General features: G+C 54.5%; 1 protein-coding gene across 1 annotated transcript; it reads right to left on the reverse strand.

Annotated features, from left to right (window-relative positions):
• Positions 1-544: 544 nt before the first annotated feature.
• NUP160 (nucleoporin 160) lies at positions 545-26,298 on the reverse strand. Its single transcript, XM_082761627.1, has 35 exons — positions 26,060-26,298; positions 25,279-25,489; positions 24,055-24,277; positions 23,836-23,914; positions 22,994-23,108; positions 22,186-22,344; positions 21,161-21,238; positions 20,849-20,946; positions 20,013-20,097; positions 19,483-19,551; positions 18,691-18,774; positions 18,102-18,272; positions 17,890-17,989; positions 16,096-16,261; positions 15,356-15,471; positions 15,100-15,260; positions 13,821-13,954; positions 13,454-13,524; positions 11,895-12,054; positions 11,360-11,429; positions 8,497-8,595; positions 8,107-8,226; positions 7,205-7,300; positions 7,023-7,117; positions 6,167-6,263; positions 5,984-6,089; positions 5,727-5,887; positions 4,620-4,680; positions 3,744-3,854; positions 2,905-3,028; positions 2,036-2,137; positions 1,591-1,732; positions 1,252-1,377; positions 1,061-1,165; positions 545-985 (listed from the first exon to the last, which is right to left on the reverse strand). Exons 1-35 carry the CDS (start codon positions 26,260-26,262, stop codon positions 899-901), a joined length of 4,185 nt encoding a protein of 1,394 aa, XP_082617753.1. The 5' UTR covers positions 26,263-26,298; the 3' UTR covers positions 545-898.
• Positions 26,299-26,730: the final 432 nt, after the last annotated feature.

The raw sequence follows: 26,730 nt of genomic DNA on the forward strand, positions 1-26,730 counted from the left end.
CCCCCACAGTGCAAACCACTGTTTAGGGTCATAGCTTGATCCTACCCCATAAGCAGGGTCCTGCCCCAAAGCTCTGTCCTGCTCCCCTAAGCAACAGTCCCTATAGTGAGTGCTGCCCTACAGCACCATATCACCTAAGGATGTTCCCACCACACTGCCCTACAGGGCTGTAAGCCCCATTCTACCCCCACACACGCCCTTAGGGCTGTAACTGTTCTGCCCTATAGTGCTACCCCCACAACTGCCTTGCAGTGAGGTTGATGCTGCCCTGGCCTGTAGTGTGTACAGTAGTACAGGGTGCTGCCACGCCCCTCAACCCATGGGGCTGTAACTCAGTCCTGCCAGGCTTATGGTATAGGGCAGTGGTGCTCGATCCTGCCCTGCAGGCCTGTAGCTCCGTCCTGCCCTACAGCAGGGCAGTGCTGGGCCTGCCTGGCCCCATAGCAGCCCCCTATAGCTGTCCCACAGCCCCACATCCTCTTTGATCACAGCTGGGCTTGAGGAGGCACCCCTAGAAGCACCCATCCCCACGCAGGCCTTAAAACAACGCTTCGCTTTTATTAAAGTTCTTCCAAAATGACAACAATAAATAAAAGAAAGGCCGAGGCCTTCCACATATCGTACGTACATGGCAAGAGGGGAACTGCCCCGGGGGGCTGGGGGGCTCTGTAAAAAAAGACGGGTGAGGGCAGTAGCACAGGCTGGGTGCAGGGACAGCAGCGTGACACTGCACTGCCTTGAACTGGACCCTCATGGAAAAAAAACAAGTAAAAATAGCACCGCTGGCTGAGCGAGTGCAGGGTGGGGCTTCCATGAGCTCACGCAGCCCCGTCACCTCGAGCAGGAGCTGTTCCAGGGCAGGGAGCTGGGCCCTGGCATGGTGGGGAGGGGGCTGCCGCTAGTTGTGGCGGTACAGGCGGTCCCGGGAGGCCAGGCTGACCTTCTGGTGGTAGTCCTCCAGCTTCTCGTGCAGCTTCTGGTAGAGCTGGGAGAGGGGCAGGGGGCGGTCAGAGAAGGAAGAGGAGAGGAGGCAGCATCCCCCTCATCCTCCCCCACCTACCATGATGTTGTACTGGTTGGTGGTGCTCTCCTGCAGGGCCTGGAGCAGCTGGTCGATGGCGGTGTAGGGGAGCCACACCATGGGGGCCGTGGCCGACAGCGGGTGCTGGAGGGGAGAGGAACCCTTGTGCCTCGTGCCCGTGGCAAAGAGGAGCCCCTGGGCCACAGCCCAGCCCACCCCAGGCTGCTCACCTCAATCCCAAAGTACTGGTGCCCCTTGCCCAGCACAGCATCCACGTACTCCAGCACCAAATCTGCAGCCTCCTCCAGCAGGTCGTAGTTGAGGTAGAGGCGCAGCAGCTCGGCCGCATCCACTTTCTGCAAGCAAAAAGAGCCGGGGTCAGCCCGGCTGCTTTGGGCACAGCCAGCCCAGGGCCAAGGAACCCGATCCAAGCCTCAGGAGCAGGCACAAAGCATGGGAGGAGCGTTCCTGAAGCTTGCCTCTCCTTCAGGAGGTGCCTGCCTGGGCGCTTTTTTGGCCCAAGCCACCACACAAGCCATGCCAGGTGGTGACGCTCGCCCTGTTCTCACCTTGTAGCTGTTAATGAGCCAGTTGGGCAGAGGTATCCCGTGTGCCAGGAGCTTGTTGATGACGCAGCGATGGTACAGGCTGTTCTGCGATGGGTAACGCTCCAAATAGGACGACAGCAGCCGCCAGGCTTCATCCGTGGCGCTGCAAGGCAATATTTCCCCTCAGCAGCCCTGCCAGCAGCTGCGACTGCCTGCAGTGCCGCGGCGTGCCCCGGGGGACCCGTCCTGCTGCCTGGGTTCGTGTCCCAGCAAAGCGGGTTGTGCTGCACACAGCAGGCTGAGGAGGGCACAAAGCACGGCTTTTTGGCCACCCTGGTCCCTTGGGTCTGCTTTAAGGCAACCACCACACAGGGATTTACGAGCTGGTGACCCTCAGGGCTCCTGCAAAACTTTGCCTGTGCTCAGAGAGCAGCTCCGAGCCCCTCCACCAGGGACACGGGCTTACCTGGACTCCTTGGTGGTAATCAGTGCAGAGAGCTGGTTTGCTGCTAGCCAGTCCCAAGCCTCTGCCTGCGCCGCCTCCCCTCCCAGCTGCAGCTTGATGCACCTGGAAGACACAGAGCAGTGCAGACGGGGCTGCCTTCAGCCCCATCGCTCGGCCTTGCCACAGCTGCCGGTATCGATGCCGCCCCTCTGAGGCCCATTCCAAAGCAACAGCTACAAATTAACGGGCTTGGCAGGGAAAGACGGCTGCTTGAGTGATTCCTGAGCTGCTCTAAATGCCCTGGAGGATTTAATAAGTGATGCTAGCAAGCTCTTGGGCCTGAGGTTGGGTAAGGAAAGCTCTCTGTGCATCCAGCCATAGGAAGATGTGCTCCCCAAGAGCTCGGCAGGCACAACACAACTTCGGTGAGCGTGGAACAGCAGCAGAGAGGAATCCTGAGGCTGGGGACGAGCAGGAGAACAAGCAGCTAGCACAGAGACCACAGAGAAGAGCCCGTGCTCTGCCCACCGCTGTTTGAGAGCTGCTCAACACAGCTTGAACAAATCTGCACGCAGCTCACTGAGCATCAGCAGGAGCCAGCTCACCAGAAAGATCTCCAGCTGCTGGCTGGGCCTGGGGGTGGGATCACCTGCGACTGTCAGCCCTCTCCGAGGAGAGGAGAAACCTCACCAGTACTGCTCAGGGGGCTCCTTACTTCTCCTTTTCACACGTGAAGAGGAGATCTACCCCAAAACTGCTACAACAGTGGCTGCTGTGCAGCTTTAGCAGCCACAGGGAGCAGACAGGTTGGGGTAGCAGCGAGGTACACCCCACAAACACAGCATGGGGCCTCGCCTCGCCCCCACAAGCTGCAGAACCCTGATACGTACTTGAAAGTGAGCCCCTCAAAGACAGGCGTCAGCGGCAGCTTGAACGTTTGGCACAGGGTGATGGCGGTGTCAAAGAGGCCGGCCCGGACCAGGAGAGCAACCATTTCCTCAGGAGTGGAGCTGCCTGTGGGAAAGCACAACCAGGTGAAAAACACTGCAGCAGCAATTCTCATCGCAGGGCCTGAGGCTTTTTCAGCCTCAGGAGCCATCCCTGGGGAGCCACTCAAGGCAGCAACGCTCCCTGTTAGAGCACAGTGACGCAGGGACCCGTTTCTGCATCAGCTGGAGAGGGACACAAGCAGCAACACAGAGCCCGCAGTCAAATGCTGGCACTGTTGGGGCAAGCAGGGAGGGGACAGTCCTGTCACAGCAGAGCTGTGTCCCAGCAAACAAGGCACCAGTTCAGCTCTGCCAGCACCAGCAGAAGGAGCAGTGGCAAAAGGCAAGATGAACCTGCGATACTCGGCTGCCCCCACTGAGCAGTTTGTCCCCAAATCAGCTTCTCGGTCCTCTCACACTCCCTTACTGGGAATTAAGTCTCCTGATGATATTTACATGGGAAAACTGTGCATGTGTTCCATAGTTTGTACTAAAGAGGAGCAGGATATACTTAGAGGGTCAGGGTGGGAAACAGCAGACTTGCAGGTTTCTGCTCCTTGAAAGAGAAAACCTTCGGTAAGCTGCATGTGGTGTTTCACACCTGGAGACAAACTGCACAGAACCTGTCAGCTCCTGGTTTTGGCTCGGGGTCAGAACTCATTGCTCCTTCCTCGCCCAAGCTATGACAGTACTCTAACACCTCGGGGGAGAGCGAGGTGGCTGCTCTGCATCCCTCTTACCTGCCACAGCGGCTGTTGACAGGTCATGCTGCACCAGAGTCAGTCGGATCCGGGCCAGCACGCACTCTTTTTCCAAATCCTCTAGCTCCAGGATCTCGATTTGGCGCGTTGCTGCAACAGATGGACATGAAGGGCCCTCAGCATTAACAGCAACAACAACAACAAAGCTCCTTTGGCAAGGTGCAGAACCATTTCCACCTCTCTGCTGTCCTCAGAGGAGCCATAGCACGGGAAGCACCAAAGGAGGGCTCAGGTTTTGCTGCCCTTCCTCGCTGCCTCAAACGGTGCACCTCTTGTCACAGGCCTCCCACTCCTGTTACAGACACAGCTTCCCAACTCACCTTGTGTGTGGGAACAGCTGCTGCTCTGCCTGCCCAGCATGTGCTACAAAGGAGCTCATTCAGAAATAAAACTATTTTTAAAAATACCTGACCTTAAACTATTCTAGGGTAATGCTGATGTGGGTCAGGAGCCCAACCTGACCAGCAGGGCAGAGGCCTTGCCAGCAGATATGAGCTGCACCAGCAGGGCTTCCAGAAACACAAACAAGAGTTTTAGGGAACAACTAATTGCCTCACAAAGGTGTTGTTTGTTTGTTCTTGTTTAATTAGAAGTTATTCTCACTGACCATATATCAAACCACAGAAAAGGAGGCACAAACTCCTTGGGGAAGAGCCACTGCACAGCAGCACTCTAACAGTGAGGCAGCAGCACTGACAAAGCTAACTTGCTCACAATCCCCCAAATTATTAATCTGCCAGAGATGAGCTGCCACGAGCCTCCCTTCAGCTCGCAGGGGAGCAGCAGAGCTCCAAAGCAAGGGGAAAAAGGTGTAGGACCACAAGATACAGGGAAACACCAGCACTGGGCACTTACTGGGAACAGCCGTGTACTCCCCATCGTGGCTTCTCTTCGGGGATGCTCCAGGACGCTCATACTTGCAGGAAAAAGCAGAAAGAGGGCTGATGGCCAGCTGGTTTCTAAAGGACTAAGCACCTGACACACTCCAGCCCTCAGCTCTCCTTTCAAGCCTTGATTTGAATCAGAAAAGCCGTGCAACTGCTGGGCAGTTCAGGTTACCTTTGTTTATCTCTGGCTATCAGAAACACAGCGCAGTGTTAGACGATCAGGCTGTGGTCACCTCTCCACAATCAGATTTGAAACACAAAGTCTGCTTCAGTAATTCTGGTTTTGGCTGGTATTTCAGCTGTTTGGATTCACCAAGATCTGATTTGTCCTCAACAGAAAGTGTTATCTTCATTTTCGTGGAACTTGCAGGGGGGTAGAAATACTTTTTGCACCTTTTACAGGCACATTTCTCATGGAACTGAATTCCCCTCATGCCCCTCTCTCTCCACATTAGGAGTGGTGTGGGACAGGTGAAAACATGGCCTTGTGTCCTGGTTTCAGTTAGGACAGTTAATTTTCCTCCGAGGAGCTGGTAGGATGCAATGTTTTGGATTAGAGGTTAGGCTGGGCATCAGTCAGCGGGTGGTGAGCAATTGCAAGGTGCATCGCTTGTTTTGTGCACATTATTATTAGTAGTACTATTACCATTATTATTATAATTGTTGTTGTTTTCCTGTCTTAATAAACTGTCTTTATCTCAACTCACAGGCTTCACTTTCCCATTTCTCTCCCCCATCCCAGAGGGAGGGGGGGAGGGTGAGCAAACAGCTGCGTGGTGTTTAGCTGCCCGCTGGGTTAAACCACACCACCTCGCAACTCTGACACTGAGCAATCCAGCAGCAGTTTCCTGTATGCACCAGCCCCCTCCCCCAAGTTGCCCTGGCTCCAAAAAGGGGCAGTGACACGAGGGTGATGGCTAGGACTGATGTGTGCGGCTGACGAGGTGAGAGAAGACCACACACCTCTGCTCATTGCATTGGAAAGGATTTTGGAAGCACCTTCCCAGAGGTACAGCTCTAAACGTCCCTGCAGCCAAGAGCTCAGAGGTTTGGTAGCAAGCCCAGCGTTTCCTACCACAGCTCCTGAAGCTGGCTGCACTATCCAGGCGTACTCTGGGCGGATCAACCGTAAGCAGTTAATGGCAGCGAGGAAACAGTTCCCCTGCTTCTGGAGCCCCCGCAGCGTCCGCACCTCCCGGCCCAGGCGCATGCCGTACTCAAACATCACCGTTCCAGCTGCGGAGACAAAAGGGGAGCAATCAGCCCCGCCGCCCGTCCCTGCTGGTGCCACGGGGCAGGGCGAGGAGCATCCCGAGCCACCCCGAGCCTTACCCTTGCGGTAGTTGTGGCGGTAGATGTGGAAAGCGTAGAGCAGCTCGTAGTAATTGTGGGTCATCAGGTCCACTGCTCGAGCGTGGGACTCGATGATCCCCACGACCTGTGACACGGAGAAGCTCAAAATCCCTCTTCGGAAGAGCCACGGCCCCCTCCTCCCAGCGCGGGCTAATTAATTACCTCATTATGGAGGTTCACATAGGGGAACTCCACCAGGTCCTGGAGCTGGGAGCGCTCACAGAGAACCACCACTAGCTGGCGCAGACAGTCCAGCTGCCTGTGGAGAGAACAAACACAACCCTTCTGGAAGAGCGGAGCAAAGAGGGACATGAACAAACCCACCTCCAGGGTGCAGGTTTTAAGCCATGAATATGCTGCTTTGTGATGAGCACCGGGGGTTTTGCAGGCTTAGAATAAAGAGGTCCCTTCAGGCTTTCCCTGTGTTGGTAACAAAGATCCTGGACAGCAGAGATCACCCCCTTCTGCCTGGGCCGCTCAGGAGGGCGGTCTCCCTGCCTCAGCTCTGTTTGGTAATGTTTTCTCCTGCCTCTATACCAGAGCTCATCCCTACTTCTTCCCTGAATGTCCGTGACTCCAGCTTCCAGCCATTCCTGCTCATCACACTCTTCTCTGCTACTCTGAAGCTTCCTCTACCCAGTATGTACAAGCCAAAATTAAATCCCAAATCTTCCCTTTATTAAACTAAATTGATCGGACTCCTAAAGCTTTTCAAAATATAGTGCTGCATACAACCCTTTAGCCTATTTTTTTTTTGTTTATTCTCTGGATCAAGGGAAGAGTTTTCCTTTCAGTTTCCACTTCTGAAATCCTGCCAATAACAACCGTTCTTAGAAAAACAAAGCGTGCCTTTTTAAACACACCTTTACACAAGCTAAAGCAGAACATCTTAATGCAGAGGTCGTGCACTACCCTGAAGTGTCATCTTCCTTTTGGTTTAACAGAAAAATTGAAAGAGGCAGGCACCTACATGGACTTCCAAGACCAGTGAGCATAAAGGCACAAAACTGTCACCCACCTGCTTGGATCTGGGTTCTGCGTTAAGGCTACATATGCTTCACTGTTGTGTCCTAAATCCAAGTGGTGTTTGAAGATGCAAGTCCTCAAGGTAGCCTGAAAACACCACAAAGCATGTTTCAAGTTATAAAGCCAAGAAGAAATTCCCGTGTAAGCTCTCTGAAGAAACATCTCAACCCATACCTGGCTTCTCCAGTCATCTGCCGACTCCATGATAGCCAGGGAGGCCAGCTGGATGACCAGCTCTGGCAGGCCAACCATGTCCAGCAAGCGCAGAACCTGGGGACAACAAAGCTCTACGTGGGCTGCGGTCCTACCACAGGGGTCAGCTTGGGGAGGCTTGAAGAACTACTCCTAACCATAAAAACAGCCAAGAGATTTTTGCCAGTATTTCTAAGTGGTTAGACCAAAAAACAAAACATTTTGGTAAGCTGCAGAGGTCTGAACCAACCCAGCACAACAGGTCCAGGCCGTGGCCTTTCTGGAGGATTCACCTCTGCTGGAGCGTGACTTTCCTGAAACACAAACCCCTGTGGTTACAGTAAACCCCTGCGACAGAAAAGTAAACAGTTCTGTCCCCAAGTATGCACGCAGCTTACGAGGCAGAAGTTCCCTCTCCAAGGTCACTGGACAACTCTTGGGCTTTCTGAGCTTTCAAGTCAGAGAATCCCTTACGAGGAGTCTAGGTCCAAGCTTGCAGCTTGCCTGAACTACAGCATTACGTGAGAAGAAAGATCCTATCTCAAATTAAAGACGTTAATTTTAACTCGTCTCAAAGCTTAATAACCTTCCCTTGAGCAGCATCTCACATCTAGCCTGGACACGTCTGGCTTCTGCTTCCAGCAGCTGGATCTCACAGCCCTCTGCTGCTAGGAAATTAATAGGTGGAAAGCACCTAGCTTTTGCATTGTAGTCACCCCCCAAAGGAGCTAAACGGGCTGCACTGACATTTTTCCCCAAAAAAGACAATGTTTTCTGAACCTGAAGTCCCCTTCCCAAAAGCTGAGCAGGAAGCCCCTCTGCAAGCAGTGCTGGTGTGGAATGACTCGGTGCTCACCACGCACGCCGGATGGGCTGGGCTGTACCTTGTTGTAGTACTGCAGGCGCGGCGTGGAGACCATCTCGCCCTCCTCAGGTTGGATCAGCCTGTCCAAGAACTCTTCTCTTCCCACCTCTGAGACAGCTTGGCTGAAGCAGTCCAGGGCCTGGAAACACACCAGAAAGCAGCTCGTGCGTGCCCCTTGGGGGACTGGCCCAGCCTGCTGTACCGGAGAGACGGCGCTGCCCTTTCCAGCACCAGCCCACGAGAGCTGCTGGCCCCACACTAATGAGGGCCACCCCGAGAGCAGATCCCACTGCTCCCCTCCAGTCCTGCTCTTTGCCCAAAAGAGGCAGAGCTCAAGACTGATGTTTCCTGCCCCCATCACAGGAGGAGGTCCCAGACCCCCAGTGCTTGCAGGAGACAAGCGCCTCACCTTGTGGCCCTCACCCATGACGAGGTAGCACCTGCCCATCATGAAGCAGCAGGAGCCCATGTTCACGTGGCACCATGGCTGCAGCAGGCGGATGTACTCCTGCAGGGAAGGAGGAAGAGGAGCCTCAGTCACCACCTGGGTGTGCACCGAGCGTGAAGGGGAGCACACACGTGCGTGAAGGCACCAGGAGAACCAGCAGAGCAGGTGGGAGAAGAACGGTGCTTGTGGAGTAGGGCAGGAGAGGGAGAGAAGCTGAGGGAGACCAGAGGCCACAAGCTGGTTGGAGTGCTGATGGCAGCGAGGACAAACCACAAAGAAAACCACACCACAGACACTGGCTGATACAACAGGGCGATACAACTCACCCTGGCCCCGTGCCTGCTTTGTTAGGATAAAATAAAGGCTGCCAAACCTCGTCACCTATCACAAAGGGGCTAGGAGATGTGATAAAGACTCAGGAGCCAGCATCCCTCGTGCCTGGGAGAGCTGTGTTTGTTCCACACGCTCAGGTGTGCCAGGCCCACAGGCAGGGCTCTGGGACGCAGCAGGAGGGACGTGGAACGAGGGCCAGGCAGCAGAGCCCAGGTTTTGCTGTCCCACCCCAGTGTCTGCACACACTGCCACCAGCAGATACCGGCCTACTCCAGGCTCAGGTCTGCAGAAAGCCACGTGGCAACGCATCCTCCGAGCCTGGATCCCCTGCTCAGATTAGCCAGCTACAAGAGATAAATCCCACCCCGGACTCGCTTGACAGCTTGTTCTACACAATAAGCACCAAGGACGGGTTTGGCCCCGGTCCCAGGGCAGCGTTTTGGTCCCTAGCCCTTCTCTGCGTGCGCCTGTTACTCGCAGGGTGCTTCCTGCAGTCACCTCTATTTGGGTCACCGCGTGCGCACTCTCGGGCAAAGCTGGTGTTAGCTCGCTGAGGTCAACGCACTTAATCCACGTTTACGTGACCGACTGGGATCAGTAAGCGTAACAGAAGGCAGCGGGGAGGAGGAAGAGCCCGCTCCTGCAGAGACAAGCCTCTCATCTCTCCTCGAGGCAGGATGCAAGCGAGGAGAAAGCAATGGAAGGAAATTCAAAGCGTGCTCACGCCACGAGAGCACATATGCCAGGAGGCAGAGCGATGCTGCCTGAACCATCCCGGCATTTCCTGGCTCAGAAGCTCTGCGGATTTGACATTCTTCTCAGCAGCGAGAAGAACACAAAAGAAAGCGGCTCAGCCCCCAGGTGTAAGGGACTGCGAGAATAAAAGTTCTGCTAAACATAGGAAAAAACATCTCATTAATAGCACCCTGCCTAGCCCTGAATGCCTTGAGGACTGCCGTCAGTAGGGGAACGAAGCGTGTCACGTGGCGCTGCAGCCAAGAAATCATGCAGTTCAGAAGTAGAGCACGAGCAGCTGCAGCTACCAAGCCCCTGGAGAGCACAGGAAGAGACGTTCTCAGTTCCAGGAAAACAGGGAACTGCTCGGGGGATTGGACTTGATGATCTTTCAAGGTCCCTTCCATTCCCTAACATCGTGATTTCTATTCAGAAATAAACCCTGAAATACAGCAGGCTGTGAAGACACCTGAAAAAAACAAACAAAACAGCTTGCACTGCTACCAGGACACAGAGCAAGGCTAGTGAGGGACGGACGTTATCTACACCAAATTTTACTAGTTTTACTAGTGAGGACATTTAAGAAACAGATGAGGCCTCCTGAAGCTGTATTTCTGCTGCTAGGTTGCAGCCAGCCTTCTGCATCCCCTGTCCTGAAGGCAACGTGTTTGCCACGGTGCCGCAGAAGAGGGATTATCAGCAGCTAATGAGCTATTAGGTTACAGGCTCGCCGCGAGAGTCAAACAAGCTCCACGAGGATGCGACCTGCCTGCAGCATCCTGCTGTCAGACAAGCCCTGGGAGGCTGCAGTCCCCCCCAGAAAGGGGGCACAGCAATCCTGAGAGCTTGTGTCTTTCACTTGTTTTCAAGCAAATCCAGAGGAAACGCATGAGGCATCTTAAATAAATCCAAGGCAAACTCTGCTGCATTTTCCAGGTATGAAATATTTCACAAAAAGCCCTTTGCAGGGGTTGAGGTGGCCACTAAAAGAAACAGGACAGATGCATAAGGAAGATGGAAGTTATTTGCTACCTTACCATTCACCGGGCTGACACAGACAGTGTTCGATGCAGATCTGCCAACTGCCCAGAATTGTTCCTCGCAGCCCACTTTGTTTGCAGGGCAAACTTCCAGCCCTGCACCTCCAAAGAGGAGTCATGGGAGCAGAGTGCTTGGAAACATCAATGTGTGTGTGTGTGTGAGCTCAGAGGGCAGCAGCCATGGGAAAGCAGAACAAGATCCAGCAGCTGGACAGGGGATGCTTTGGGGAGCTTTCTAAACATGGAATAAGGCAGCTGTGCCCAGAAATCACACTGCATTATACCTCTGCATTGGCCAAAGAACAGACCTGCTACTGAAGAAAAAAACGTGTGGAAAGAGACCATTGCACTCCCTCCTGCTCTTCCTCTTTCAGCTCCTGAAGGCAGAAGCAGCACTGGTTTTGCAACCCTGCTGGAACGCTGCACCCCGCTGAGTCTGCCGAGGAGGAGAGCCATGCCAGGGTCCAAGTGGAGACATGCAAATAGCTCTCCCGAAGGGACTGCTGGCAGGCAAGACTTAGAAGCTGCAGCCAATGCAAGAACCTCTGCGTGGAAGGGAAGCAGCCAAGCAAGAGCTGTTCTTTTCAGGCTCTTGCTGACTCTGGGGCACTTGCCTGGCCAGCCCCTCCTGTCTGGGCAGCACAAAGCAAGGCACCTGGCGTTTTGTGGTGCTTTGCTGTGGAAGTGTGGACAGAGAGGCAGCACGAGGCACTCACCTGCAGCTGGGTGTACTGACAGCTCCCCATCAGGCACTCCGGGAAGAGGAAGCCAGGATTGCTGGGCCATCTGAGCAGAGGTTAAGGAACAGAGGGCGAGCTGTTTCGGAGAGCTCAGAGCGCTGGTCTGAAACCCTGCACATGCTCTCGTTCAGTTTGTGGGGAGAAGGAGAGAAGATTAAGCTGCTCTCTCTACAAGTCATTATTCTGTAATAAGATTTATCCATATTAGAACAAAGCCATTAGTACATCTAATCCACAACTGCCCAAATCGTGTTACCCCTCCAGATCTCCCAGCACCGCACCTTGCCAAGTCAACTTTCCAGAGCTCAAGGGCTTAAAGTCAAAAACTCAAATCCTTTGTTGTGCACCTCAACGGGATGGATTCAGTGAAATCTTGTAACACCCACAAATCCCATTAACACTAACAATGGTCACTTGTTCAGGAGACCTGTCTTCAAAATTTGGGTGTGGGAAACTTTAGGAACAAGAAGCTGGGCAGCGCACCTCGCGGTGGGTTCAGGACCAAGGATACAGGAGCGGCAGAAAGTCAGCCACTATCGCCGTGATGAGATGGGGCCAGTTCAAGCTTGTTTCAGCCAGCGAGGCGTTGGGTTGCAGGAAGAGTCGAGATACGATGTGCTTTCTGGCCACTTCCCGAAAGAAGAGCTCCACGATTGTCTGAGGGCTGGACACTAAAACACAAGTTCAGAAGCACAGGAGAACAGGGCCCGCAGCAGACGCCCCAGGCTTTCTGCACCAAGCTGCCACGCTGGGCTCATCGCAGATTGAGCCAGAGCAAAACAGTAAGCACGTTCAGCACCCAAACGTGTTGGTTTTGGATTTCTCCTGACGTCTGGTTAAGTCAGAGGGAGCAGCAGGAGATCAAAGAGCCACATACCGCAGTGTTTATTAACCACAGCTCAATTATAACATGAAAAAGAGCTGCGCTCTCTCTCTCCAGTTGTTCTATTTGCAATCCATCTGCGGCTCTCTAACACAAGCGAATGTTTTGCAGGGCAGGGCTGAGGGAGTGCTGATTTTGCTATCTGGCTCTCTTCAAATGCCTCCCTCCTCATTCCAGTCCCCTAAGCAGTGCAATCTCTCATTAGCTAACTGTTTTCAACGCCTCTTCCCAAGCTGCCACCTCCTTTCTGTCTTCCCCACGTTTCACATATTTTTCCTGCAGCACAGTGGCCAAACAGGACTTTCCTCATGAATGGGCCAAGAAATAACCCACGACACTGGCACACACAAAGGATGTTTTCAGTTTTGCTTTCATGCGCTGACATTTACGTCAAAGCAACTGCCTCCTGAACCAGGACACTCACAGAGAGTTCAGACTCCGAAGATAGAGCACAGATCCCCCAGGCCTGGCAGCAAGCAGAGGGAATTCTCCCCAAGCTCGCAGCCCTGCACACTGCTGCCACCGCCACGGAGCTTCCCACTTACTTTTTCAGCTCCCTGACAGGTCTCAGGCTTGAAGTGCCACACAAATTAGCTACAGCAGGCTCTTACCTGTGCTTTCTCCTCCTCCCTGCCCTGCTCATCTCCACTCTCTGTAACTATTTCAAGCTACGTATCCCTTAATTAAGTTCCTTTATATCCTTCCCCAGTAGGATTTCCAGCCCCCTCCCACTCCCCCAAACCGGTAGCTGGAAGCGTAACATTTTGGTGGTTTGCAGCAAGACTTTTATAACCTGAACAAATTATCAGGTGCAGTTTCCCACTCGAGCTAGTGGCCAAGAGCAACACTCACATCTGAACCCTCTGAACTGCAAACTACTGGAAGCCCAGGCCCGTTGGGGGATGCATTTTTACACTCTCTCCCTTCCCTAAGCTGCTGCTCCTACTCAATAAACGCTAGCGAGCAGGACAGACCTCGTGTGACCCACTACACTCACTCCAACGTTGCAAGACACTTTCTGGTTGTTGTTAGTGGACAGCAAGACAAATAGCTCCACAGGAGCTGGGGTTGTTCAAACATGCGATCCATTAGCTCACTGCATTAGCCATTTCCCTTGGGTGACAGAGAGGGAGCTTAAGTAGTATAAATAACAGAACCAAAGAGCTGGCAAACTGTGGGCATCTTACCTAGTTTATGGGTTGTTAGAGCAGTGGTGTCTGCTAACTCCAGCACAGAGAGATGCTGCAGATTAGATTCCCTAGAGAAGAAAAAGCCATCAGTGAAGAGACAACAAAACGCCTCTTGCTTTAATTGTACTCATTGTTCAACTCGAATCACTCCTACTGCTGAAAAAGGCAACAGCGTGCAGAACAGCGAGACCTCAGACGGCAGAATTAGCACAAGGCGAAGAGTCAGCTCCAAACAGGAAAAAAAAAAAAAAAACCCTAGCACAAGCTGACTCCGAGAGCGATATTCCCACAGCAACCACCACCGCCTTGTACTGGGAAGGGCGTTTCGAGCTGCAAAGTCAGAAAGGGCAAGGTAGGGACTCACAGCGTGTCGACAGGGACGTCCGACGCCAGGCACTGGCTGGCCCACCTGATCAGGTAGTACGACAGCAGCAGAGGGGAGGTGCGGTGCAGCAGGTCCTGCTGCGACTGGAACAGCTGTCCCCCTCCCAGCACCACCTGCAAGCAAAGCACAGGGGTTGGCACACCGGGAGGCCAAGCAACAACCCAGGCACCTTGGTACCAAGGGGTCAAGTAAATGTTTTGTTGGCCCAGGTGCCGGGGGAAAGTTGGGCGGGCAGAGCTCTGTGCAAACAGAGCAATCGTTTCCCTCATCTGGCAGCAGCTGCTGATAGCAGGGAGAGCAGCAGCAAGGTGCTTGGCACTGCTGCAGTGAGTCAGAGTGAAGTCACAGCTTTGCTGCAGTGATGTGCAGGGACTGCATCCCTTTTTACACCTCAGCTGAGAGCAGTGTGGTTGGATGACATGGGAGAAAAAGGAACCCACACTTGTGAAGGACACAAGTGCGCCAAGGTGGCAAGGCAGCAGCTCCTGCATCAAGCCAGCAGCAGTCACGTGCCTTACGGTTTGTCAGAGCCTGGCTCCAGAAGGGCACCTTGCAACGTGCTTTAAATGCCACCAGGGCAACCTTACCCAGGAAGAAGGGGATTTGTTTTCACCGAGGAAACTACTGCAGTAGTACCTCCAAGCAAATTATGCTGCTTTAAACACCCCTGCACTTTCCTGGGGACCTGCTCCCCTCAAACCATCAGCACTATGCCTTGTGGGGCTGCACAGCCACGGCATCACCCCGGGGCGCTCTGCCCCACAAACACAGCTGCCATCGTGGCAGCTGCTGGCACTGGCTGGAGCAGCCTCACACAGAAGGCAAAGCCATGGCCTCTGGGTAACCGCTGCTGCTGCGAGGCAATGGAGCCGCGCGCTGCACCGCCGGAGAACAAGGCTGCGATTGTCAGCTGTGCGTGCCGGGCGCGCAGTGGGGTGGGAGGGACGGGGACTAGATGGGAGCTGTACGTGCTCAGGCAGCCCCGTTTCAGATGGGAGGCTGGAAACGCTGCCCTCCTCCCTCAGAGAGATTTGCTTCCTGCTTCCTGGAGGCTGAAGGGAGGTTGGGTGTGAGCAGCGCACCGCTGCTTTGCTTAGGATGACAGGAGAGACTGCAGGAGAGAACAGGGCTTGCCCACGCCCCGGGCTAGTTCAAACAGCCACCAGGGCTTTGTGGGAAAAGCTCACAGTCTGGCACCAGCAGAACCCAGACCCAGAGTTCAAAGAGCGTCCTCAGTAGCTTGGAGGGCTGTACTCACAGGATCTCCGAGCCGCAGCAACAGCTGTTGGAGGATCAACAGGTCCCGACAGATCAGGAAACGGATCGTGGCAATCTTACATACCCCCCAGCAAACCACGCTGACAGCCGTGCCGCTGCCGTACAGCTGGGTGAGGTTCAGGCGCATATTTAGGGGATGAGCTGAAAGGTAAAGTCACCGCGATAAGGGGAGGAACTCGACCGACAGGAAGACTCGCTGAGCGGCTGCTCTCCCAGCCCAAGCACGCTGCTTTCACCTCTTTCCATGTCAGCGTCTGTCTCGTAGTCCATTTCTCGGATGAGCACCCCGATGGCATGGATCGGGTTCCTGATCTCCTGCAGTTTGCTGTGGATTTCCTCCATCACATTGTCCCTGAAAAAGAAAAAAAGAATGACAAGATGAGGTTTAAACTCAAGAGGGCTCCCTTTCCACCCTTACCAATCCTCTCTGCAAGGGAGCGTATCTGATCAGCTTGGACATTCCTGAAGGGAATCCTTCTGGCTCAGCTTTATGACTGTGCCTGCAGGGACCGGTCTATTTATTCCACTCCCCCGGGCACCAGGAAATAGCAGCCAGATAGCTGGCATTCCACGGGGAATGATTTCAGGAGGATAGCACAGTAACCACATGGCTTGACCACAGCTCTGACCTTTACCTGCTGTCTGCAGGCTCTTGCTTTCCACACCGCAACAATCACCTAACGAGAACTTGTTCCTCTTCTGCCCTGCCTCACCTCAGAGCTGCCAAAATTTCTGCTCAGGAGGGCCCCAGGCAACAGCAGGGGAAAAAGGGGGAGAGAGCAAGGTGGAAATCCCTGCTAACACGATGTACTCATGCTCCCCACCTCTGAGGTGGGGTGGAAAAGTCTCCTGCAGCACTGGGAGAGCCTGCGTGTTCTGAATGTGCTTTGACGCCAATGGAGGACATCTCCAGGCAATCCCTGCTCAGCCGTCCCTGCCTGCCTGCAGGGGAGCTTCTGCAGAAACGTCTCCTTACGTGTCATTAGCTATCAAGTCCTCCAGGATCTGCTCTGCAGCCTTTTCTGGAGGCTGGAGGCGGGAGCAAGCCATTTCCATTATGAATGCCATTTCCATGGAAATTGATTCTCCGATCAGTCGAAGGCACTGGACAAGACAGACAACATCACGAGACATCTCCAAATCTGCAATGAAAGAATCTAACTGTATATTTACAAGAGATTTCGAAGCAAAGATGGGAGGACCATTCAAAGCCACTCAGTTCAGACCATCATTGGCAAGCCACCAGCAGCCGAGCGGTCTCAGTCCCACGTGTCAAACTGACCCTGACCCCCCTAAAGACTTGGCAGTCGGCAAGGGAAAGATTTGGGCTTTACTATTCGGGAAATAGAAAAAATATTGATGCAGCAATTAAGCCATCACATTCCAGAAGAATTTTCTCCAGCTACAGGTTGAAAGGAAACAAATTAGCGTTTCTCTGCTCTTGCAGTGCACAAAGCAGAGGGCTCGAATCGCTCAGCCCTGGTGTACGTGCCAAGCAGGAGCCACTCCTGCTGCAGCAGTTACCCTTTCGCAGCTGAGAGAGGATTTTCACATTCTCAGAAGCGTTCTGAAAATTCATGGCCGGGGGTTTACAGAAAAAAAAATCCCTGCTTTGCTACGCAATGCTTTGTGTATGTGTTTTTAAAGATCAAGTAACTTTTTCTGAGAAGTTTGAAACAGCCAGGGCAGGCGCTGCTGGCCTCCCAGAACCAGCCCAGGCCTCCAGCTTTCTTTCCATTAGAGCCAGAAATAACTCGACCAAGTGGATGATGATGATTCTTATAAAAATAATTACAAAAAAGGCACTCAAGCATGAAAATGGAACTTAAGTAACATTTTCCACTGTCTTTTTTCTTGTGAAACGTCATTCCACAGGCAGCAAAGCACAGAGGGCACTGTGGTGACAAGACTAATGCCAAATTTTGCTCTCCCTAGCATTTACTTCCAAAAGACCAGAAACTGCCCAGTCCCCAACCACGGCTCACCTGAAAACATTTCAATAAAAACTTAGTTTGCAGAATTGGACAATTGAGCCCAGGACACCCTATCTGTAATCTTTTCAAGGAGTTTGTTCCACCAGCAAGGCACAGAGACTGGGGAATTTTACCAGACAGAAGGGCTCGCACCCATCAGAATAATCTGGTGGGGACAGCAGAGCTGAGGAAGCATCCGATTGAGAAGAGCTAAGACTTCATATTGGGGGGTCACCAGCTAACGTAATATAAAAATATGAAGGTTTTTGATGGAACTGCCCTCCTGGCCTGGGCTTGAATTCACCTGGCAGCTTTTAGACTGATGCAACAACGCAGAGGACAAACGTGCGCTTCTGAATGCCAGGCTCCCCAGCAGGGCTAAAAGGACCTGCCAGGTCTGTCCCACAGACGGGGGGTACAAAAAAGGCACCGGTAGCCAGAGCCTACCCAGGCAGTTTGGAATAGCCCAAGGGCAAAGGATCACGTCACTGTCACCGAGCCACACGTGGCCTGAAATCTAGGATTCTTTCTCAGTAAGTCACCTGAAGTGACTCATGTCAGGTTTGCAGCCTCAATGTGATTTTTTTTAGTTCCTGCTCTGGGCTCCACAGCAGGTTTCACAAAATACGGCTCCCCTACAGATGCCAAAATTAGAAAACTATCTAAATATAGATAATCGTGGAGTGAGGAGCACTTCAACAGGGCACTACTGGAACTCCCACTGTCCCTCTGCTCCAGGTTTCCCTGAAATGCAGTGTTGCAGCCTCCCCCAGCTCAAGATCTGTCTCCTCACTTACCATCAAGGATGGCAGCATCGTCCTCCATCAGCAGGTGCTCGTTAGAGAGGAGATAGAGGTGGTCCACCAAGGAGCAGGGCACAAAGAAAGACAGAGAACCCTAGAAAGGAGAGAAAGCTCTTCTTTGAGCTCCCCAAATCCACTCCTCAAGTCCCCAGAGATCTGGGGGCCAATGGGACAAGGAGCCCAGAGCCGCCGCTGCCCGGCCTCACCTTCTTCAGCAGGCACACCATGCTGGTGTAGGGGTTCAAGTGCAGGGCCAGGGGCCGCGAGAGAGCTTCCTGGTACTGAAGGCAGCAGGCGTAGAACTTGGACCAGAACTCCACCTGCAGCTGCCAGAACTCCTCCGGGGAGCACTCGTATTCTGTCACGCTGCCCTGGAACTAGCGGGACCAAAAGAGGACTTCAGATGAAAACAGGCAGCGCATGAGAGAAAAAAACTGAACTGCTTGAACCGCTGTTTTGTCCCCTGCGACCAGTGTCACACAACTGCACTGTTAAGGATCTGCAAAGATCCACTGCAGTTCTCTTCCCCACCTCCTTCCAGAGGAAAATATTTGTTATTTTTTTTCCACAAAGGATTCCAAAAGAGAACAGTGAATGAAAGAGACAGGCGGGCAAAGAGGATTTTATTTCCTTTAAAAACAAAACAAAAAAACAGAACACCTCACATAGCTTCTTTTGAGAGACAAAGAACAAAACACAGCCTGGGGTCACACTGCACCTAACCTAACTCCACCGCACCATCACAATACTACGTAAAGGGGATGGCAAAATGTCATGGGGGGAAAAAAACCTCACCTCGTTTTCCACAGCTAAGGTAACCTCTTTTTTTAACTCGTCCCACGTCAGGTCCATGTGTCTCTCAGTTCCTTGAGAAAAGATCTGAAAAACAACACAACAAGCTTTCACTTTAAGCCAAGAGAGCTGCCTCGCCAAGGTTCAGGCAGCATTCAGCAACACAGAACGATCACACCAGCACCATCCAGTGATTTGCAGGATCAAAGTATGAAAAAGCATGGCTGGCTGCTAAATGCAGGGCACGTGGAGGTACAGCCAGCTCCAGTCTTTGTGTGGAAACAGAGGAAGAGCCTGTCCTCCTGGCAGGCAGAGCACTGGGACGAAGGGGAGTGCTGCACACCATCACACCAGCTCTTATACTCTGCCATAGGTCTCATACGGTTGCAGCACAGAGAAACTAAAAGAGTAGCAAAAGTTTGGCTTTTCTGCTTTTCCTGAAAAAGCACCACCGTGTTGCCTTGCCCTGCCCTTCAGTCCCAGAGCTGAGCAGATATATCCTGAGGAACAGCGCTACAGAGGACGAGCTCCTGCATTCACCTGGCTCAAGCAGCAGGCAGCAAGCTCTGCAACCTGCTGAGCTCTCCAAGGAAAACAGCTGCTGGAAGCCAGGTTCTGCCAGCACACGCTGGCTGAAGTATGGCACAACAGCCGCCGACTTGCTTCAGTGACTCCTGACAGGTCCACAAACTGCCACACGCAAATTGGTGGCAGCCAGGAGTGCCAAGTTCAAAGGAACTGTGAGTAAGGAGAAGCTGAACAGAGAGAGCAGCGCATAAACGCTCCCTCACTCACCTGTAAAGCCTTCTGGATAGCTGCGTTTGTGAAACGGCCAGGCATGAAGAGATACTCTAGGTAGGTTTCCTGTCAAGAGAACAAGACAGATTTACCAAAATGTGCGTTGGGAAGACAGCATTTAAGACACTGCTTCTGCTCCTTCCTCTCATTCACAAGCTCATCCCCTGGATCTGTGTTTTTCTAGCTTTGGTTCACCCCGACGCCCTGCTCCAACCTCTCCCCTTCCACCCCATTTGCAGCTCCCGTGGCTGCACACGGCTCCCCACGTGCTCCAGACCTTGTTTATTCACACATCGTGTCTCAAGGCTCCCTCCTGCCTGACTTGAAATTTTTCCCTTCTCTCACCTCCTGGCTTCGTAGCCAGGCTTAGTGCCTTAATGCTGTGATGAGAGCCTCAGGCTCATCCTCTTTGCCTTGGAGTCATTTTGTAAGTGTTACAATACAAATTGTACACTTGAGCTGCCTTAATGCTCTCTTTCTGGGCAGAGAAACTTCATTAGTTCTTGTTGCTTTTATATCCAGCTCACCCTGGGGTCCTGATCATGCCGAACCGTCACCTCCTCCTCAGGCAGAGGCTGCACGAAGACCTGGTTCCACTGGCCCGCGACATTTCTGAGAATTACAAGAACAGGATCAGCTTTGCATTGCAACGCTCCAGCGGAGCGCCTCTGGGAGCAGTCACCCAAACCCAACCTGTCTCTTCCACAGACTCTGCAGTAACCTCGGGTTTGGTAAGAGAGGAGCTCTGACGGGTGACAAACGACAGATTTCACCAGCAGAGCTCCACGGTGGCATCCCCAGCCCTGAGCTAACAGCACAGGCTGGGCTCCTTCGTGTCCACTGATGTTCTCTCCTTCACACCTGCTCCCTACACGACTCCCAGACTGACCGGTAGGTTCTTCTGCCCAAACCTGAACTCTCAGCACTTTTTACCCAGGATGGAACTCCCTGGCGTGGACACGCACCAAACCAACCCTCCCAGCTTTGTAAAAATAAGGCCAATGTTTTCACATCGCTGATCTTCTCAAAACACGATCTTTCTTGGAAGAGAGCAGCCAGTTCTGCTGGAAGGAGCTGTTGGTAGAGCGCAGCCCTCCCTCAGACGCTCACAGCAAGCCTACTGCCCAGCTTTCTACATTTTTCACATTCCTGCAGCTGAGCTGTAGCTTTATGATAAAGCAGGACAAAACAAATCCTGTAATCTGCACCGCAGGAAGACACAGCTGTGCACGTGACATGCTGTGATGGGAAGAACTGGGAAGAACTCCTCACCCTCCAGTCGGCAGAGACAGGTAGGAGAAGAGTCAAGGTGCTAGCTGGGGGCTTTTAACGAGCAGTGCCTGGGGCTGCTCCAGAAACTCACTGCTCAAAGTTGATGTATTTCACCACGGTCTGGTTCTCCTCGTTGTGCCACAGGGCCCAGATCTCAGCCGAGGTTAAGGCAAAGTCAACAAGGGTCTCCTAGGAGAGAGAGGGCAGATTTACTTTCTTATCACACACGCGAGTACGGCAGAGACGCGTGTAGTTAAAAACAGCAAAACATTCCCTCCTATCAGGTAGCCATGCTTTGGAGAGAATTCTTTATTCGCAGTGAAACCCAGGCCTCTTACTTTTCGGTGAGGAACCCTCCCCCTTATCTTGGTACTTCAGGGGAAAGCCCAGCCCCAGCGCTCACCTGGGAGGAGAACAGCGAGGATATGTGGTCAAGGCTGTAGCGGTTGCTCTCGGTGCTCACCAGCTGGAAGACACAGAACTACAAACACACCTCGTAAGCCATCTTGCTCGAGAGCAGCTACGCCAATAGCCAGCACGCAGCCGGGAAAAAAAAAAGTTCCTCTCCTGTCCCGTTCCCTGCCTGATGCCACCGTCCCCAGGGCCCTGCTGCTGCAGCTGCCTGGCCAAGGGCCAAGCAGAGCACGCCAGGAGCTGGCCGGGCCGAGCCCATGCTCTGCGCCGCGCGCTGAGGTCCCTGACTTCAGCCTTGTTGGCAAGGACGCCATGATCTGCCCCGACTTGAAGGATTTTTAGTTGTATTTTGAAAGACTGGACTAAAAAAACGGTAACAGTGCTGGTTCCTGCTTGTGACAACACGACGCGGGCAAGAAAGGAGATGGAAAAAGCCTCGGATCTGCAGGGCAGCTGCTGCAAACCGAGCTCTGCACGTTCCTACAGGAGCAGGCAGAGCGCTGGGGGGACAGCGCAATTCACAATGCACAGAGTACAACTCCACACTCGAATCCCCCGGAGAAACAAAAGGGCAAGCTGTCCCACAGATGAGCGCCGTCATCCTGTCCTGCTAAATTTATTATTGACTGCACGAAGTGGGAGCTGCACAGAAATCAACGTTTGGCAACACGCAGAGATGCGTTTGTGTGCTCCCAGGAGCCCGACACACACTCACGCTCTCAGCGTTTCCACGCTTTTAGCTCCTTTCAGACCTTTCCCACGGCACGTCTGTTCTGGTAGCATCCCCAAAACACACGAGGTGCATGAGCTTAATCCCACAGGGAGCTCCACCCCCAGGGCGAGGGCGCACGTGCCCTGCAGTACTTGGAGGACAAAAAAGTCTCCTCCAAGTGCCACCACCACCCCATCGAGGCAGCCAGGAAACCTTTCTGTCTTTTTTGCCTTGTGCACGGCCTCCGAGGAGGACGGCTGCAATTCCAGCACTCACGGTGAGGAAGCCCCGTTGCTCCATACCTGCCCTCGCTTGGGCGCGTGCAGGTACACGCCGAGGTAAAGCCCCAGGGACTGGGAGAAGGCCAGCCGCAGGCGGTGCCCGGTGCCGGCCGCGAGCCGCAGGTCCCTGCTGACGGGCACGAACTCCAGCAGATCCGCAACCATCAGGCACATCTGATCCTGCGGGGAACACGGGAGACAGCGCCACGTAATCCCACTGCGCCCCTCCAGGAGCAGCGCGGCCAGACCCTGCACAGATCCGCCCCCACAGGGTGTGCGTAAAGCACCCGCACGCGTGCTGGAGCCGCTCTCCCCACCTCACCTGCGCTCTCCCACCCAGCCTGAATACCACCCAGCCTCCTCCCCTCCCTCGCCACGCACGCATTCCAGCACAGACGGGCCATGAAAGCAGTTGTGCTGCTCCATTAGCTCTGGCACCGACTTTTGGAGCGAGCTGCACGCAGCGAGCAGAGCTTTTATTAACTTTTGGGGAAAAGGGGCCATGTTACGAAGACGCTCTCATTACCACAGCAGCAGAAAGCACATTTGGTGCGCTGCCTCTTACCTTGGGGAGCTCCCACCTGCCTGGACACTCCCCTAAGTTTGGAAATAACCCCACGCTACCCGTTACACTACGTAGAGAAAACCCACCTGCCTCCAAGGTGTGACTACAAACACCCAGTGACACATCGGACAAACTCTGCAGAAGTTCACCCAAGCAGTTTAACAGGAGGTAAGTGCCAAGGACCCAGTCTTTGCTTCTCCAGCCTCAAAACATCACCCAAGCACTGAAGGAAGACGCTGCTCCCTGAGCCCAGGCCTCACTCACCTTGTAGGACCACATCCTGAGCTTGTGGTCCTGGCAGAGAGCAAAAACAAAGGCATCGTGATCCAGGCAGTGCACGGAGAGGCTGATGGGCAGGTCTGAGGGGCCGCAGTCACCCCTGAAAGCACAGGTTGTTATCACAGCAGGTTAAAAGGAAACCAGGGCACAGCTCCAGGACATGGGTTAAACACTGTGATGGAAACCCCAAGGTTAAGAAAACCAAAAGCCAGCTGTCTGGGACCGTGAGCAAGGAGTGTTTTAGGACCACGTGGGCCAGCACAGAGGGGCCCCCACGCTGCTAACGCCCACTTCTTCAGCAGAGCTGCCACATCCCCCCCAGCCCCTGCCTGCAGAAGGCAGGTGAAGGACCCAGCTGGAAGCAGGGGCACGGCCAGCCCCAAGCAACGCGCCCCGACGGTCGCCACATCACCTCCCACTAACGGGGCCCCCAAGCGTGGTCGTGCAACCCCAGAAGGAGCCCAGCCTGCACCGACAGCAACGGGCCTGACATTTCGGAGCAAGGACGAGAACCTCCAACTGCTGTAATCCTTAATCTGCGCTGGCTGCGAGCCACATCCTGGGCAAATCCTCGGAGGCCAATTACTCGCTATAACACGCTCGCAGACGCAAAGAATCAGCAGCCCCCCATTAAGATGGGCTAATCCAGCCTTCAAGTCCCAGCTTCGGCACCGCGACAGGGCCTGTGACCCAGTTAACTTTTCTGACAGCGTTCACAGACGCTGACTTACCCGCCTTTGAGTTCAGCCAGAACCGACACCTCCCCCTACGTGAGGGAATTTTAAAAAAACAGAGCTAACTCCGCCCATTTGCCCCCAAACACCAACCTGATGGCAGTCGGCATCCACCCGGTAAGGAAGCGCTGCACCACCGAGCTCTGCTTCAGTTCCACCACCGAAACCGTTCCTTGCAAAAATAAAAGCAACATTGAGAAACAAACACGCTGGGGGCTGGCCGACAAAATATTTGCAGAGAAGACACACGCGACAAAAATCAAACCAAAGGAGCTGGAAAAGGGAAGGCCACGTCCTTCTCCACATCTTTACCTGGCACGTCGTGAGGGGGCAGCTTGATGACGAAGATGCCCCCCGTCGCAGAGGGCAGCGCGAACAGAGCCTCCCCCTCGCTGCTCAGCCAGGCCGCCGAGGCCACCGAGTTGGAGGCCAGGCCCGGCACGTTGGGGATCAGGTAGTAATTGGCAGGGTCTCTGAAGTTGATTTTGCCGATATCTGTAAACACGGACTGGATCTGGCTCTCCATTAGCAGCTCCTGAAGGAGGGAAACAGAAAACAGAGTAAGCCTTGAAGGACCTGCCACTTGAAGCACCCTGCCACTTGTCTTCCTTACTTTTAAGCCACGACAGCTGCTCTCGGAGAGCAGCTCGGGTCTTAGAACACGTGGTTTCCCAGCAGAGCGGTCACTCGCTCCCTCCTCCAGCAGCGCTTTGTCCCCAGTGCCACCACACCAGGCCCAAGCACCACCAGCAGAGCTGCTCCCACCCTCAGAGCCTCATTTCCAGCAATTCCCACGGCCGCTGCCTTGCCCGCAGCCTGGGCAAGTTCGGTTCTGAGCAAAGCAAGAGGCCGACAGCTGGCTTGTCCTATCTTGGGCTGATTTTCCAGTAGCTCTCATTTCTGTGCACAGAGCTGCCACGTGCTGATCAACGCACGGCTCTATCTGGCCAGGAATTAGAGCACTTTGGTCATTCCTGATGATTGTCGATCAATTTAACTGAAAAATACCACCTTGGATATTGTTTGAGTAAAAAACTAAGCCATAGAGTTTCCCCCCCTGTGAAGTCACAAGATTTTGACAGGCTCCAGCTCCCCACCTCTAGGCACACACGGTGGTTCCAGCCCAGGGTACAAACCTCACTCAAAGAAATCAATAAAAGTGCTGCAAAGGCAGCCACTCGGCACCTCCTACAAGCAGACAGATGCCCAGCCACTTTTTGAGCAACGCCGTGACTTCCCCAAGCCCCCTCCTCTGTTTTCATTGTCGAGAAAAGCACAGGACAGCCTGGCTCTGCCCACCCCCAGCCCACTCCAGGGATGGGGTGAGCACAAGGGGCAGCCTCGCTGCTGTGCAAACGCTTTTCAATGAAAACCAGAACATCAGCGTGCTACCAACACCGCTTTGGTGTGTTGATATCCGAAATGCAGGCCTGGATGAGCTGCAGGGAAGACAGCTTCTATTTCTGCACCGTGTTTAAGCAACGAGCCGAGCTCTCTGAACCGTGTTCAGGTGTGGGACAGTCACCGAGTACTCACGCTGCGATAGGAGCAAGCCGGATGGGGCAACACCACGCGGTGCACGCTCTGCACGGTGACCAGCAGCACGACCAGGTGGCTCTGCACCTCGCAGATGTGCACGCCGCCCGGCAGCAGCGGGCAGCCCTGGATGCGCAGCCGCACGGCGTTGTTCAGCAGCTCGTTGTCCAGGGACTCCTCCACCAGCTCCAGCGTGTCCCCCGATGTTGTCCTGAGGGGAAAGAGGTTTGGGGTGAGGGGAGGACCGAGCTGGGGGCAGGCAGGGACAGGGAGGGGAGCCAGGGGCCCTCACATGCCCCCCTCTGACAGTAATTACCCCAAAGCTCAACTCTACCTGCCCCAAAGCCCCCTACATACCCCCCCCCGACCTTAACTGCCCCAAAGTCCCTTTCATCCCCTCAACCCCCCCCCAACGCTACCTGCCCCAAAGACCCCCACATACCCCACTCTGACCCTACCTGCCCCAAAGCCCAACCCTTCTTGCCCCAAAGCCCCCCCTTGATGCTATCAGCCCCAAAGCCCCCTCCTGCCCCCCTCTGACCCTCCCTGCCCCGAAGCCCGACTCTACCAGCCCCAAAGCCCCCCCCACATCCCCCTCTGACCCTACCTACCCCAAACCCCGACCCCTCCTGCCCCAAAGCCCCCCCATCCTCCCCTCCTCCTCTACATATCCCAAAGCCCCCTCCACACCCCCTCATCCCCTCCCTGCCCCAAAACCCGCCCCTACCTCCCCCAAACCCCCCCCATCCCCTCAGCTCCCCCCCCCCTTCCCCTCACTCACCACCTGACGAAGCGGTTCCTGGTGGCGGCCCCCAGCTGCGCGCACTCCCGGTAGCAGAACCCGCCGGCGCTGTCCCCGTAACGCCCCAGGGGGAGCGGCGAGGTGCCGGGGGGGCTGAAGGCCACCTCCCGCCACCGCCTCGGCGGGGCCCGGGCCGCGGGGCCCAGCTCCAGGCAGCTGCGCTCCGCCAGCCCCGCCGCCATCTTGTCGGCCGCCTTCCCGCCCGGGCCGCGCGGGGCACCACGGGAAATGGAGGACGAGGGGAGGGGGGCGTGGCCTAATGGGGGGAGGGCGTGGTTAAGCGGAGCAGACGGGGAGCGAGGCAGAGAGCGGGGTGGGCGTGGCTTCGGGGAAGTGGGCGTGGTTTGAGGGCGAGTGGGCGTGGCTTTGGGGGTGCGTGGGGGCTGTTTGAGGGCGAGTGGGCGTGGCTTTGAGGAGATGGGCGTGGCTTGATGCGGAATGGGCGAGGCTTGAGGACGAACGCGCGTTGTTCAGATGCTGAGTGGGCGTGGCTTAGAGGCTGAGTGGGCGTGGCTTAATGCTGACTGGGCGTGACTATATGCTGAAAGGGCGTGGTTTTGTGCCGAATGGGCGTGGCCTCGCCGCGGAGGCCCCGCCCCTCGCCCCCTCCCCGCTCCCCCCCCCCCCCCCTTGGCGCTGCCCCCACGCGT

Source organism: Aythya marila (assembly GCF_965140915.1).
Source record: "Aythya marila genome assembly, chromosome: 5".
Taxonomy (NCBI): Eukaryota; Metazoa; Chordata; class Aves; order Anseriformes; family Anatidae; genus Aythya; species Aythya marila.